Below are 13,907 nucleotides of genomic sequence, written 5' to 3'. Positions count from 1 at the left end.
CTTTTACTCCACATTTCCATTTCAAAATGGAAGGAGAAGAAAGTCAATATATAGGGAGAGAGCTGTTAAGGTGCACATGCAGCCAATTCATTTTCTGACAAATCCATACCACCAAAGGGTTGGAAGCAGGCTGGGAAGTAAGATTACAACACGGCGGGGGAGGGTTATTCATCACTCTAACATTGTATGTAATATTCAAAGTCACTGCCCTCCCAAAGCTCACATGAACCATTGATTTGTCTGGATGATGGATAAGCAGCTGCTAAGGGATCACTCATAGCATCTCATAATGCTATACTACTGTTTGTTGTTCAGTGTAGCTGTGTGGAGGACCATGCTTGTTTTCTTTTGGATTGAGGCCCGGGAATGGGAGGGTAATCTCTTTTATACCCTCTTGATGATCTCCAAAAATCAATACATTGAATAGGATGAGGCCATGAGGAAACAGACCCCCATCAGAACCACTTTGACATGTTGACCTTGTAGCTGCTGGGTCATTGCTATTTTGACTGCAGGGAATCTCGTCTTCATGATGCATCAGTGACATCACAGCAGGCGACAGCGGTGACTCAGAGGTGTCTCCCGTCCAGCGACAGAGACTCCAGGGATACCCTACCCCCCACCTTCGGATCGACAAGAAGCATCATGGGTAATATGACTCAGTCCTGCTTGCATGCACGTGCAATGGAGCAAAACTCCATCCTGAAATGCTAGTGTATTAACGCAGGAGCGAAGTGTGATGGGCTGTTACCAAAAAGATGGCATAGATTTCGTCCCCAAAGTGACAAACTGCAATTAGATACACTGATGTAAAGATGACAGCGCTGTTTAACCTCATTTTCAGTTTGAGTTGAAACCACAGAGGTGGATGAGACAGAGAGAGATGTACAGTATTAAAATGGAAATGCATGCATACTCCAGTCCTAAAGTGGCACTCTGTTCTGAGACAGCTTCTTCAAATTATTCTGTTCATTTATTACTGCTGCTTTCTCTGATTTATGCCTTTTCTTTTACTTCATTCAGTCCCACTGCCAGACTTGTGTATACTTTAAAATGAGTTCATATTGTGCATCTTTGTTGTTGTGTTTATGTATTGCTTTTGATTTATGTGTCTCGTTTTCTTTTACTATTTGTTTCTGTCTTTCAAATGTGATACATAACCGTAATAGTATTATTTTCTTACTCACTGACTGCATTTACTAAATCAGAATCTGAAATTTGGTGAGAGCAGGTTAATTTACATAAAACACATTCTCCCTGTGTGTTTCGGCCCCTTCAATAGTAACAACTCAGAGGTACGCACCATATTTTCAAGAGGAAACACAATGTATTTTGATGTGTGTTTGGTAGAATTACTTCAATAGAGCTACAAATCTTTCTGATAATTAGTCTGCATTACTTTTCCTTTCCCAACCTCCATTATAAGGATGAGTCAACCTGAATTGCATCTAAAGTAGATTACAGTGGTTAATGCTTCAAACGTTTAGTTAATCCAAGGGATTATTTGTTTATGCAAATCAGTCCACAGGAATTGACTTAAAGACAATCCATTATTACATCATAACCCTTGTGGTGCAGATACTGTAAATATGGCATGGTAAAACTAATTGACGTGGTATTTTCTGCTACAATACTGTATTTACAGTTCATGCAATCTCAGTATTCAGTATACATCTAAGGCTGTGGAAGTGTCAGGTTTCCACAACATTGCTTTTAGACCTTTGATAATAATTATTCCAATCTTAGCTGAGCTTGATGAGCTCATGTCTGCAGTGCAGGGATCAACGCCATCCGTGGGGGTGCAGCACAGAACAAATTAATTAGCTGCTCAACGGTGGGGCAGGGGTAATTATCCAATCCCTGCTGACTGGCTATTCAAAACTGTCTCTGTGCTGTACAGAGATGATGAAGAAATAGCGTTCAAATGTTAGTAGAATTATCATTCGTCAGAGAAACGGACTGGAAGGGGGATTTTAATATCATTCCTACTGGTAAAGAAGAACGGAGAAGCACTTTAGTTTGACTCTTTCTCTGCTTAGTGGTGGAGTACGATCTTGTTTCAGCTCCAGATGCATAACAGACTACTGACTGCATGATCTTACGACTGTAGTGATAGGTGTGGTGTACAGGAACAGCATGTTGAGGCTTGAATTTGTAGCTCTGGTATTTGGGCAGGGCACATGGTCCTAACAGAGAACCACATCTGAGGCCAGGCTTAGCAAAAACAAGCTACAGCAAGGCAGCACTGTGTCTTTCACTGAGGAATAGATAGCTATTGTAAAGAATTACAAAGGTCTACACACATAAGCAGACTGTTTATTTTGTGTTATTCATTATCTGGAAAAAAATGAGAGCAGCAAAAAACTTGATACAATATTGTGCCACAAAGGTGTGGCTATAAAAATGCAAATCGAAAACACTTATGAAAAGATTACACTACTGATAAACACAGTTTTCAGTTTCTGTTGAAACCACAAAAGTGGAGGAGACAGAGTGATGTTAAGAACGCAGAGGGACAAACAATGATTCATACCATAGGTAGTCGTCCTCTTCTCTCTAGAGACATACAGCCGTAAACAGTGCTATTAAAATGGAAATGGATGCATACTCCAGATGGCAGCCTGTTGAAACCGCATCTTGACATTAATCTGTCCTTTTATTACTGATGCTTTCTCTGATTTCTTCCTTTTATCTTACTTTATTAAGCATTTTCACACTGGCATAAACAAGTGTTCTTTTAATCTATGTTTATTATGCATCTTCGTTTCTTTATTCCTGGCAAAGGTGGAATATGTACTCAGATCTTGTACTTAAGTAGAAGTAGAAGTACCAGAGAATACTCTGTTACCAGTAAAAGTCCTTTATTCAAAATGTTACTCAAGTGAAAGTAGAAAAGCATCAGCATCAAAATATACATAAAGTACCAACAGTTAAAGTAATAATCATGCAGATTGGCCCATTTCAGAATAATAATATCATATGTTTTGATATAATTATTGATGCATTAAAGTGTTGTCAAAGCTGGTAAAGGTGCAGCTAGTTTTAATAACTTTGTATACTGCAGGGTAGCTACTTAAGCCAAGTTAAACTAAAGTCTTATTTAAGGGTTGATTCAATTGTTTATCATTAATATCTGCAAAGTAACTAAAGGTACTTTGTTAATGTCGTGGAGTAAAAGTACAATATTAACCTCTGAATTGTAGTGGGGTAGAAGTACAAAGTAGCATAAAATGGAATTACTCAAGTAAAGTACAATAACTTAAGTACAGTACTTGAGTAAATCTACTCAGTTACTTTACACCACTGATTCCTCGTCTGTGAATCTCTGAGGATTTCAGCACCAACAAGCAACAGTAACACATCACTGTATTACTGCATTTCACTGAAGAATGGACCGGGCCATTGTAAAGAGTTTCTAACATTAAAAGTCAATATGCACATGAGCAAAAGTTTTGGTTTTGGGAAAGGTGGGAAAATAAGGGAAAAAAAGGAGAAAAACATGTATCAATATTGTCACCGGGAAAAAACAACTGTAGACCCAAGTGCAGTGAAGTGCTGGAGACTTGAGCAAAAATTGGCACGATTTTGCAATCCATTGATTTTCCACTATAAATCATAGGCTCAATTTTGCCAGACCAGTGAAGCGATCTGATACATTCAATTCCTTTCAGCAGAGAACATCTTGACGCAACAGAAAATCAAAAGCTATTCAGGGAGAATTCACAAAGACCCAAACCCATTTTCACTTATGCATGACTGATGGTAAAATGATTAGGCACATACTGTTTAAAACTGCGTTTCTATCATATTCAAAGTCAAACCACCTATATGTTAAGCAGCTATAAATTAAGAAACGTTTTCACACAAACCACTCTTCTGCAAGGCCTGACATATTCCAGGCCTTTTGTATGCAGCACAGATATCGTCTTAATAATTAAAAATTGTCATAAAGAATAAATGCATGGTAACACTGAGCCATTTCGTCAACTGTCATATATATTTGACTTTTTCCCTTCCTCTGTCCCTTCCCTTGTTCAAAGAGAATAACAGCAGGGGGTGCCAGATATCGGAGGGCAGTTCTTTGATGAATACAGCCTTTTCATCAGGAGTTGCCCTTTCCTTGTAGGGAAACATTCAACTATGGATTAGTTGGAGACTGTTGTGTAATTTATACTATGACATATTAACAACAATTCCCAAGTGAAGCTCAAAGCATTGATTATTTCACAGAAAACCCTCAAGAGCTAAACTTGATGTCATAAGCATGAATGGAACAATCACTGCTTCTAAGTTGTTGAAAAGTAACATTTTGATCATATACGCACACTAGTTGGAGAGTATTTTTATGACCTAGACTGTATGACTCTCTTTGAAGATTAAAGACATGGAATTTTATGGAGGGATAATAGGAACTTTGAACTCCAGGGACAGTGATTGTTTGGATTATTATGCAGTGCTTGTGGAGAATACATAATAATGTGTTCAGAAGGAAAGCTGTCTATACGACAAACCCTATCATTTACTCTATTTAGCCATTTATTCGGTTTTATAGGTAAATTATTCAAGAATTCCTCCATATTCAGAATCAAGTTTATTGCCAGGTACGTTAACACATACAAATAATTTGCTTTGGCATCCGGTGATGCAAACATAAACAATCTAAGAAAACAAGTTGCAATAGTAGGTAAAAAAAAGAAATATATAAGGATAATAAAATCATGAAATGAAAGTATTTTTAAGAAACAATTTAGCATAAAAAAAAGAATATTAAAGACAATTATTTACACCAAATGTAAATGTAAATATACAAAGAACCTTGAATAGGTTAGCATGCTTTGGTATAAACATTGATACTTAAAAAAACTCAGCAGGCAGAAATGTTCATACGATATTTGTTTTCCTTTAAGTATTGGAACACAGAGCTCAGCAAAGTGTAAAGGACAAAATAGAAAAACATTTCCGAGAGCAGCCTTACCAGCAAAGAGGATTATGTCTGGTCTGGAGAACATGTTATATATTACCTTAAGTCTTGTGACAAGTCATGCACCATAAGGCTTAGACTTTGCATCAGAAATTCCATGTATTTTTCTTGTATGGGATCATTCATAACTGAGTTGGGTAGGCTGTACTTTCACATTCATACAAATACATATGTAGTAGTTTCACTAGAATGGAGTCAAATGCAACCATAACACGTAATAAGACCACAGGGCTAAAGTGGACTTTTTGTATTAAAGTGTCATTAAACAGTAGTATTGCAGGGTTATTGTAGTGGAATATATAATGCTGTACAGGTGTTGCTGCTACCTGTGTTCCCTCCAAATGTAAGGCTTTGGGCCTTGCGCATTTCCATTGCGCATGACGTGATTATGCATGAAAGTAAAACAATGAGTTATGAATCCTTAAAGCTGCAGCACCTTTCTACTCCTCCAGGTAAGGAGAGGGTGGGGGGTTAGGAGGGGGTGGGGGGTTGGGAGGGAGGGGAGGGAGGGGTCTTCGCTCCTCGTCAAGCCTGACAGTTCCGCACTATTGGCTGACAGCAGGGGGGGACTCTTACCTGTACCTGTGGGAGGGAGTGCCATTCGTCATCGTCCGACTCCAAATCAGGATCAACTTTTTCTTCTTCCAGCAGCCCAAAGAGGTAGAAGTCTGCCAGGACGGCTTGGAAGTGAACGAACGACTGCTGCAGGACTCCGAGCATGGAGCCTATAACGTCGTGGAGCGAGGAGAGAGTCGGCGAGTGGCTCCAAGGTGAGGAACATACTGCGGCGGGGTGTTTGTGGGTTGTTTTTAACGCCTTGATCGCCTTTGGCTCGGACGGTTAAGTCAGAAATAGAAGCGTCACGCAAATCCTCTTGTAAGTGAAAGGTGGAGGTGGAATGAGGAAGTGGCCTGACCTGAGAGAGAAGCCACAGGAGTGTTGATCTGATCAACAACTCAGGTGGTTTTAGTAGAAACAGTGGACATGGTTATGGGACGTGCTGATGGTTTTTGTATTCTAGCCCAGGGGGTTATAATTAGATAATCTAATGCTCCCATGCTGTTTTATATGAACACTGTATTACTACTAGAATATATATTACATATTATGGACCTTGAGTCTGGAATAAAGATTGGAAAATATCGGCCTACAGTAAAGGTCTGCAATTATCACCTATGCTGGAACGTAACTATGCAAATAAACTCAATTAGGTAGCTTTGAGGTACATGTTGAGTATTTTTGTTGTTTAGCTATACTTTTAAATTGCAGACGATAATATTGAACTTTTTACTTGCAAAACATATAATCAGTGTATAGCCTACAATATAATGCATAACACACACAGAAAAATGTTTCCACATGGACCAACTGCAACATTAATGCTTTATTATGTCAATAATAATTAACCATAAATATACCTGACAGGGGCCATTTTGGAACTTTTTAGTACTTTTACTTCTGATACTTTAAACATATTATGTTGCTCGTGCTTTTTACATATGTAGGCTACACTACTCAATTTATGGTTAGTACTGTACAATGAGTATCTGTAAAGTGCAGGATTGCCATTTTTGATTGGGTAAATAATTTGAATACTTCTTTCGCTGCTGGCTATACATGTCATAACACAGCCAATTGGTGCTTTTATTTGTAACATCAAAAACCTACAGTTAAGATGATGCATTCATTATTATTTCATCAGCATATAGGTAGTACACTTCACAAGTTAATTCTATATGCCAGTTTTCACAGACGCATCTTAACTGTTTTCAAACACGCTCAACATGTGGAGCATGTCTTCATATCTAACTCAGGATACAAACCCTCTGATACATCTGTTTGTCCGTGTTCCCTCTGCATGCCTCTGCCTGTACACACGTGACTTTATGACTGTGTGGTTTTAATTTATACGTGTGCGCTGCATGTCATTTAAGCCCTAAAGTGTGTCTACTTTTGTGTCCTGCTGCCAGGTCTGAATGCTCCCCTGCATCAGTACCCGATCTCCGAATGGCATTTGTCGGGTTTGGATCTGCTCCAGCTGACTTGTCAGGACTTGGAAAAGTTGGGAGTATATAAGATTGGACACCAGGAGCTAATACTGGAGGCTGTGGAGAAACTCTGCTCTCTGGTGAGTCAAAATCGTGTGTGTGTGTGTGTGTGTGTGTGTGTGTGTGTGTGTGTGTGTGTGTGTGTGTGTGTGTGTGTGTGTGTGTGTGTGTGTGTGTGTGTGTGTGTGTGGTGTGTGTGTGTGTGTGTGTGTGTGTGTGTGTGTGTGTGTGTGTGTGTGTGTGTGTGTGTGTGTGTGTGTGTGTGTGTGTGTGTGTGTGTGTGTGTGTGTGTGTGTGTGTGTGTGTGTGTGTGTGTGTGTGTGTGTGTGGCATGTGTAGCATGTGTGGCATGTGTAGCATGTGTAGCATGTGTAGCATGTGTAGCATGTGTAGCATGTGTAGCATGTGTAGCATGTGTATCTACTGCTGTGGATATGTTGTAAACGTATTTAGTGAGGTGGGATGTGCTCTGGATATTTACCTTGCAGTCATCTTCTGGTCTAGCTGTGGTGTCTTGTTTGTTCTGATATTAGTACAGAGTGTTTTTTCCTTCCATCATCACACTGTTTAAAGACCCTGCTCTTGTTTGCACAGTGGATACAGCAGTTATTGGACAATCTGTTGCAAACCCAGCCAGAATACACAACTCCTCCTATTGCCATAAAAGTTCTGCTTCAGTGAAGTACTCTCAGAGCCCTTAGCAACATGCAGCACTTTTGAGTGCATTGCTTCCCTTTGCACTCCCCTTTTATATCAAAATTGCTCTAGTCGTGCAAATCATATTAAAATAGTTAATTTAGTTTTCAAGCTTACATCAAAGGACTTGTCATGTTATAACTGCAACCACAGCATATAATATTCAAAACTTGGGAGTTAATAGTCTTCTAAATAAAAAACCACTTCCTCTTTGATTTTCTCTCCTGTGTTTTCTGCTGTCTTGTTAATTGTCCTCCCTGTCCAATTTAGAAAGGGAGGTTAAGGATTCTTAAACAGTTGTATTGGTGCGTGGGGGGGGGGGGGGGGGCGGACAGTATCAGGCCAGGTTCCAGATCTGATGCTGTAACAGTCTGTGAACATGAGGCTAAAGCTCAAGCTGCTTAAACTGCTTGTTGTTGAATTGTTGAAGTTACTGTTATACTGATTAGAATAGTCATGGACAGTTTAAAGTGAAGTCTCTGAATGAATGTATGTATTCAAATAACTGCATTTGTTTGAAATGATTTTTTGTAAAGTAAAATGAGATTAGAACCCATACACAGATGTCCAGTCTGAATCTTTATTTCAGTGTGTATGTGTACAACCATCAGACGCTCCCATTGAACAGATCAAACACATTCAAGTACACGGTTACATAATTGACTACAATGTCGGCGAGGCCATGAAAAATTCACGGGCACTCGATGGTGGAGGATTGTTCCGGCTGGTTGATGTGCAACAACAAAGCCTGACCGGTACGAACCTCTTGACCACCGATGAGTCGGTCACGACAATAACCCGCTTCTCCTCCTGTGGTTGTAAAGAGTCATGTCTCCCACAGCTGGTCAGAAAACTGTGATGACAGGCGTAGAGAGAGAAGCTTTGTGTTCTTCTGTTTACATTATCTCGTTCCACCGTGTGTTGTGGAAGCTTTTGTTCATTTATATTTTATTATACTCTACTGAGTTTTAGATCTGCACTCATCAGGATAACAAACACATTATAACGCCCTACTTTACAGCAACAAAACTGCAGCTTATTTTGGGATATCAAGCTTAAAACATTTACTAAATTATACTTAACAGGTCAAGTATCCAACTTACTGTTACTGTTTATAATATGGTACCTTTACATTTTCTGGGTGTATTAGACCATTGTGGGAAGTGTTGCAAAACAATTGTTCTGTGGCAATGTGTCTTTTTTTACCTTGAGTTATCAAATATTTGATATGCCAAAACAAATATTACTGTATGTTTTCCTCAATATACCACTATATATAGATTAAAGGTGGGGTAGGTAATTTTGGAGAAACCAGCTCGAGATCACTAGAAGGGTCATTCCAGAATTGGAGGACAATTTAGACACCAACATTTTTGAAAAATGAACCTTTTATTTTATAATTTTATTAATGTATTTAGGAAAAACAGATAATAAACCATCAAAAAAAGTGATTTGCCCAGCTAGGCATCACATGTATATTTTCCAATGAAGAATTACCCCTGTTACTCTAATTATAGTAACAGGGTTGAAAATCAATGCTAATTTGAGCTTTAACCTCAGGAATTATTGCTAGATGTAGCATGTAATGCTACTTTCAAGGCAAGGACAAACCTGGATATCTAATGCAAGAAAGATAACTTTGAAATTAATATGCTTTATTCTGATAATATCAGTAACAGGGTTGAGTGGGTCAGAGTGCCGCACTCTTTTAAGACTGAAAAGATTGTAAAAATATGAAAAATAAAAGAGAGGACTTAGTTTTGGTCTACCCATGGCACTAGCACATGGCTTGCTGAAGTGTTTTCACTTCCTGTGCCAATCTTAAAAGGTTTGGGTAACAGGGTTGAACGCATGTTGAGTGACACACCTTCTGTGCAAAATTACTGTTATTTAAAATATGTTTATGATTTAGCAAGTTTATTTTACCATTACTAAGACTAAGATTGGTTCAAAAGACCTCATGAAAGACGATACAAGAAGTGAGGATACCCGGCCCGGAGGAAGCCCGGGGTCCCCTTCTGGAGCCAGGCCCAGAAGGAGGACTCGTCGGCGAGCGTCTGGTGGCCGGGCTTGCCACGGAGCCCGGCCGGGCCCAGCCCGAAAAGGCAACGTGGGCAACACCTCCGCTTCTCCGTCCCGCGGGCCCACCACCTACGGGAAACATCAATGGGGGTCGGGTGCGCTGCCAGAAGGGTGGCAGTGAAAGCGGAGGGTCTCGACGGACCAGACCCGGGCGACAGAAGCTGGCTTTGGGGACGTGGAACGTCACCTCTCTGGGGGGGAAGGAGCCGGAGCTTGTGCGGGAGGTGGAGCGTTACCAGTTGGATCTGGTTGGGCTCACCTCTACGCACAGCGTCGGCTCTGGAACCTTACTTCTGGATAGGGGTTGGACTCTATTCTTCTCCGGAGTTGCTCAAGGTGTGAGGCGCCGGGCGGGTGTGGGGATACTCACAAGTCCCCGGTTAGGTGCTTCGTTGTTGGAGTTTACCCCAGTGGACGAGAGGGTCGCCTCCCTACGCCTGCGGGTTATGGGGGGGAAAACTCTGACTGTTGTGTGTGCTTATGCACCCAACAGCAGTTCAGAGTATACGGCCTTCTTGGAGACCCTGGAAAGAGTCCTGTATGGGGCTCCTGAAGGGGACTCTTTAATCTTGCTGGGAGACTTCAACGCACATGTGGGCAATGATGGAGACACTTGGAGGGGCGTGATTGGGAGGAACGGCCCCCCTGATCTGAACCGGAGTGGTGGTTTGTTACTGGACTTCTGTGCTAGTCATGGATTGGCCATAACAAACACCATGTTCGAACATAAGGATGCTCATAAGTGTACGTGGTACCAGAGCACCCTAGGCAGAAGGTCCATGATCGATTTCGTTATCGTATCATCGGACCTGAGGCCGTATGTTTTGGACACTCGGGTAAAGAGAGGGGCGGAGTTGTCAACTGATCACCATCTGGTGGTGAGTTGGGTCGAGTGGCGAGGGAAGCCTCTGGATAGACCTGGTAAGCCCAAACGTGTAGTTCGGGTGAACTGGGAACGTCTGGAGGAGGCCCAAGTTCAGGAGGCCTTCAACTCACACCTCCGGCGGAGCTTTTCGGGCATTCCTGTGGAGGTTGGGGACATTGAACCAGAGTGGTCGGTGTTCAAAGCCTCTATTGCCGAAGCCGCGGCGGGGAGCTGTGGTCTCAAGGTCCTAGGTGCCTCAAGGGGCGGTAACCCTCGAACCTCCTGGTGGACACCGGTGGTCAGGGAAGCCGTCCGACTGAAGAAGGAGGCCTTCAGGGATTTGTTATCCCGGGGGACTCCCGAGGCAGTTGCAAGGTACCGACAGGCCCGAAGGGCAGCAGCTTCATCCGTGGCCGAGGCAAAGCAGCGGGTGTGGGAGAAGTTCGGAGAAGACATGGAGAAGGACTTTCGGGCGGCACCAAAGTTGTTCTGGAAAACTGTCCGACACCTCAGGAGGGGGAAGCAGGGAACCATCCAAGCTGTGTACAGTAAGGATGGGACGTTGTTGACCTCAACTGATGGAGTGTTGGGGCGTTGGAAGGAACACTTTGAGGAACTCCTAAACCCGACAACTCCGCCCTCTATGTTAGAGGCAGAGCTGGAGTATGACGGGGGATCAACACCAATCTCCCGGGGGGAGGTCACTGAGGTCGTCAAACAACTCCACAGTGGCAAGGCCCCGGGGGTGGATGAGATCCGCCCGGAAATGCTGAAGGCTCTGGGTGTTGAGGGACTGTCATGGTTGACACGTCTCATCAACGTTGCGTGGAAGTCGGAAACAGTACCGAAGGAGTGGCAGACCGGGGTGGTGGTTCCCCTATTTAAAAAGGGGGATCAGAGGGTGTGTGCCAATTACAGAGGCATCACACTACTCAGCCTCCCCGGGAAAGTTTACTCTAAGGTACTCGAAAGGAGGGTCAGGCCGATTGTCGAACCTCAGATTGAGGAGGAACAATGCGGATTCCGTCCTGGTCGTGGAACGACGGATCAGCTTTTTACTCTCGCAAGGATCCTGGAGGGGGCCTGGGAGTACGCTTATCCGGTCTACATGTGTTTTGTAGACTTGGAGAAGGCGTATGACCGAGTTCCCAGGGAGTTACTGTGGGAGGTGCTGCGGGAGTATGGGGTGAGGGGGGTCTCTACTCAGGGCCATCCAATCTCTGTACTCCCAAAGCGAGAGCTGTGTCCGGGTCCTCGGCAGTAAGTCGGACCCATTTCCGGTGAGGGTTGGCCTCCGCCAGGGCTGCGCTTTGTCACCAATCCTGTTTGTAATATACATGGATCGGATTTCGAGGCGTAGTCATGGGGGAGGGGGGTCTGCAGTTCGGTGGACTAAGGATTGCACCACTGCTTTTTGCAGATGATGTGGTTCTAATGGCTTCATCGGTCTGCGACCTTCAGCACTCACTGGATCGGTTCGCAACCGAGTGTGAAGCGGCTGGGATGAGGATCAGCACCTCCAAATCTGAGGCCATGGTTCTCAGCAGGAAACCGATGGACTGTCCACTCCAGGTAGGGAATGAGTCCTTACCCCAAGTGAAGGAGTTCAAGTATCTCGGGGTCTTGTTCTCGAGTGAGGGAACAATGGAGCGTGAGATGGGCCGGAGAATCGGAGCAGCGGGAGCGGTACTGCAGTCGCTTTAACCGCACCGTTGTGACGAAAAGGGAGCTGAGCCAGAAGGCAAAGCTCTCGGTCTTCCGGGCCATTTTCGTTCCTACCCTCACCTATGGTCATGAAGGATGGGTCATGACCGAAAGAACGAGATCGCGGATACAAGCGGCCGAGATGGGTTTTCTCCGCAGGGTGGCTGGTGTCTCCCTTAGGGATAAGGTGAGAAGTTCGGTCATCAGGGAGGGACTCGGAGTTGAGCCGCTCCTCCTTCGCGTCGAAAGGAGCCAGTTGAGGTGGTTCGGGCACCTAGTTAGGATGCCACCTGGGCGCCTCCCTAGGGAGGTGTTCCAGGCACGTCCAGCTGGGAGGAGACCAAGGGGTAGACCTAGGACCAGGTGGAGGGATTATATCTCTTCGCTGGCCTGGGAGCGCCTTGGGATCCCCCAGTCAGAGCTGGTTGATGTCGCCAGGGAAAAGAAAGTTTGGGGCTCTCTGCTGGAACTGCTACCCCCGCGACCCGATCACGGATAAGCGGGAGAAGATGGATGGATGGATTTTACCATTACAAGAGACATATATCAATAGAATAATACCAAAAAAAGTAAAAAAAATCCCTATTTTAAATGTTATATTTGACATGCAAGTTGGTCACCAAGAAGCGGGGACAAGAGAAAAATGCCATTTTAGGGGATGTTCGAGAGCTATTTGATAATTTAAATAATATTTTGAAACTACTTTTTCTACAACTTTATATATATTTTGTCTCAAGACAAGTATGTTTAACACAACAAGTGCATGTTTTAGCATTTTGGGCATGGATTATTAGATTTTTTATATGGGGGACATGAAATGTCCTCCAATTCTGGAATGACCCAGAATTTGAAAATACACATCCCGAAGAAATCTGCCACTTCCTTACAGAGCCCCTCCTCCAACACACACGAACGCGCATATGACCAATGAGGGCACGAGATAAGTTTGTGCACAGATGGAAGGCTGACAGGCAGGAAGGCCATCCAGTTATTTTAGCCGGGCCGGCTAAAATGATTGGTCGTGCTTTTTACAGTACTACGGCTTCCACAGATGACATTTTTTTATGGATTTTTTGTCAAAGCACTTAAGATATTCATTGCTATCGGGATGTTAACAAAAAGTGTATCTCGAGACGGTTTCTCAAACTTACCTACCCCACCTTTAATTCAGAAGTGTACTTTAGAGGGGTTACAGGAAAAGCGATGTTGCAATCATATCTCAAAAACACTTGACCCCTGCATGCTGTGAAGTGTTGGAGGAGAGGAACTAATGTTTCCATCATCCCAGATTATGTATGACATTGTGGGAGTATTCCAGGAGTGGAAAAAACCTTTAACCATCCACTTGTGTGTTTGGTAAGGTAAGGTACGTTTATTTATATAGCACATTTTCTGACACAGAGGCAATTCAAAGTGCTTTACATCATCATTAACACTTAATAAGAAGACAACAGAAAGGAACATAATAAATTAACATAATGGAATAACAGATTCATAAAAACCATGCACAAAAGAGATACAGAATAGTTTA

The 13,907-nt window shown here is 43.0% G+C and overlaps 1 protein-coding gene across 2 annotated transcripts in view; it reads left to right on the top strand.

Annotated features, from left to right (window-relative positions):
- The first annotated feature begins 5,518 nt into the window (after positions 1-5,518).
- The window catches only part of cnksr1 (connector enhancer of kinase suppressor of Ras 1), a 37,792-nt gene continuing 29,403 nt past the window's right edge, over positions 5,519-13,907 (top strand). For both annotated transcript variants that reach the window (XM_034231751.1, XM_034231752.1), the window contains exons 1-2: positions 5,519-5,751; positions 6,952-7,109. In XM_034231751.1, the coding sequence (XP_034087642.1) occupies positions 5,700-5,751; positions 6,952-7,109 (210 nt within the window). In that variant the 5' untranslated portion in view covers positions 5,519-5,699. The remainder of the gene's footprint in view (positions 5,752-6,951; positions 7,110-13,907) is intronic.

Source organism: Gymnodraco acuticeps, unplaced genomic scaffold (assembly GCF_902827175.1).
Source record: "Gymnodraco acuticeps unplaced genomic scaffold, fGymAcu1.1, whole genome shotgun sequence".
Classification (NCBI taxonomy): domain Eukaryota; kingdom Metazoa; phylum Chordata; class Actinopteri; order Perciformes; family Bathydraconidae; genus Gymnodraco; species Gymnodraco acuticeps.
This window is presented reverse-complemented; position numbering and strand designations above follow the sequence as displayed.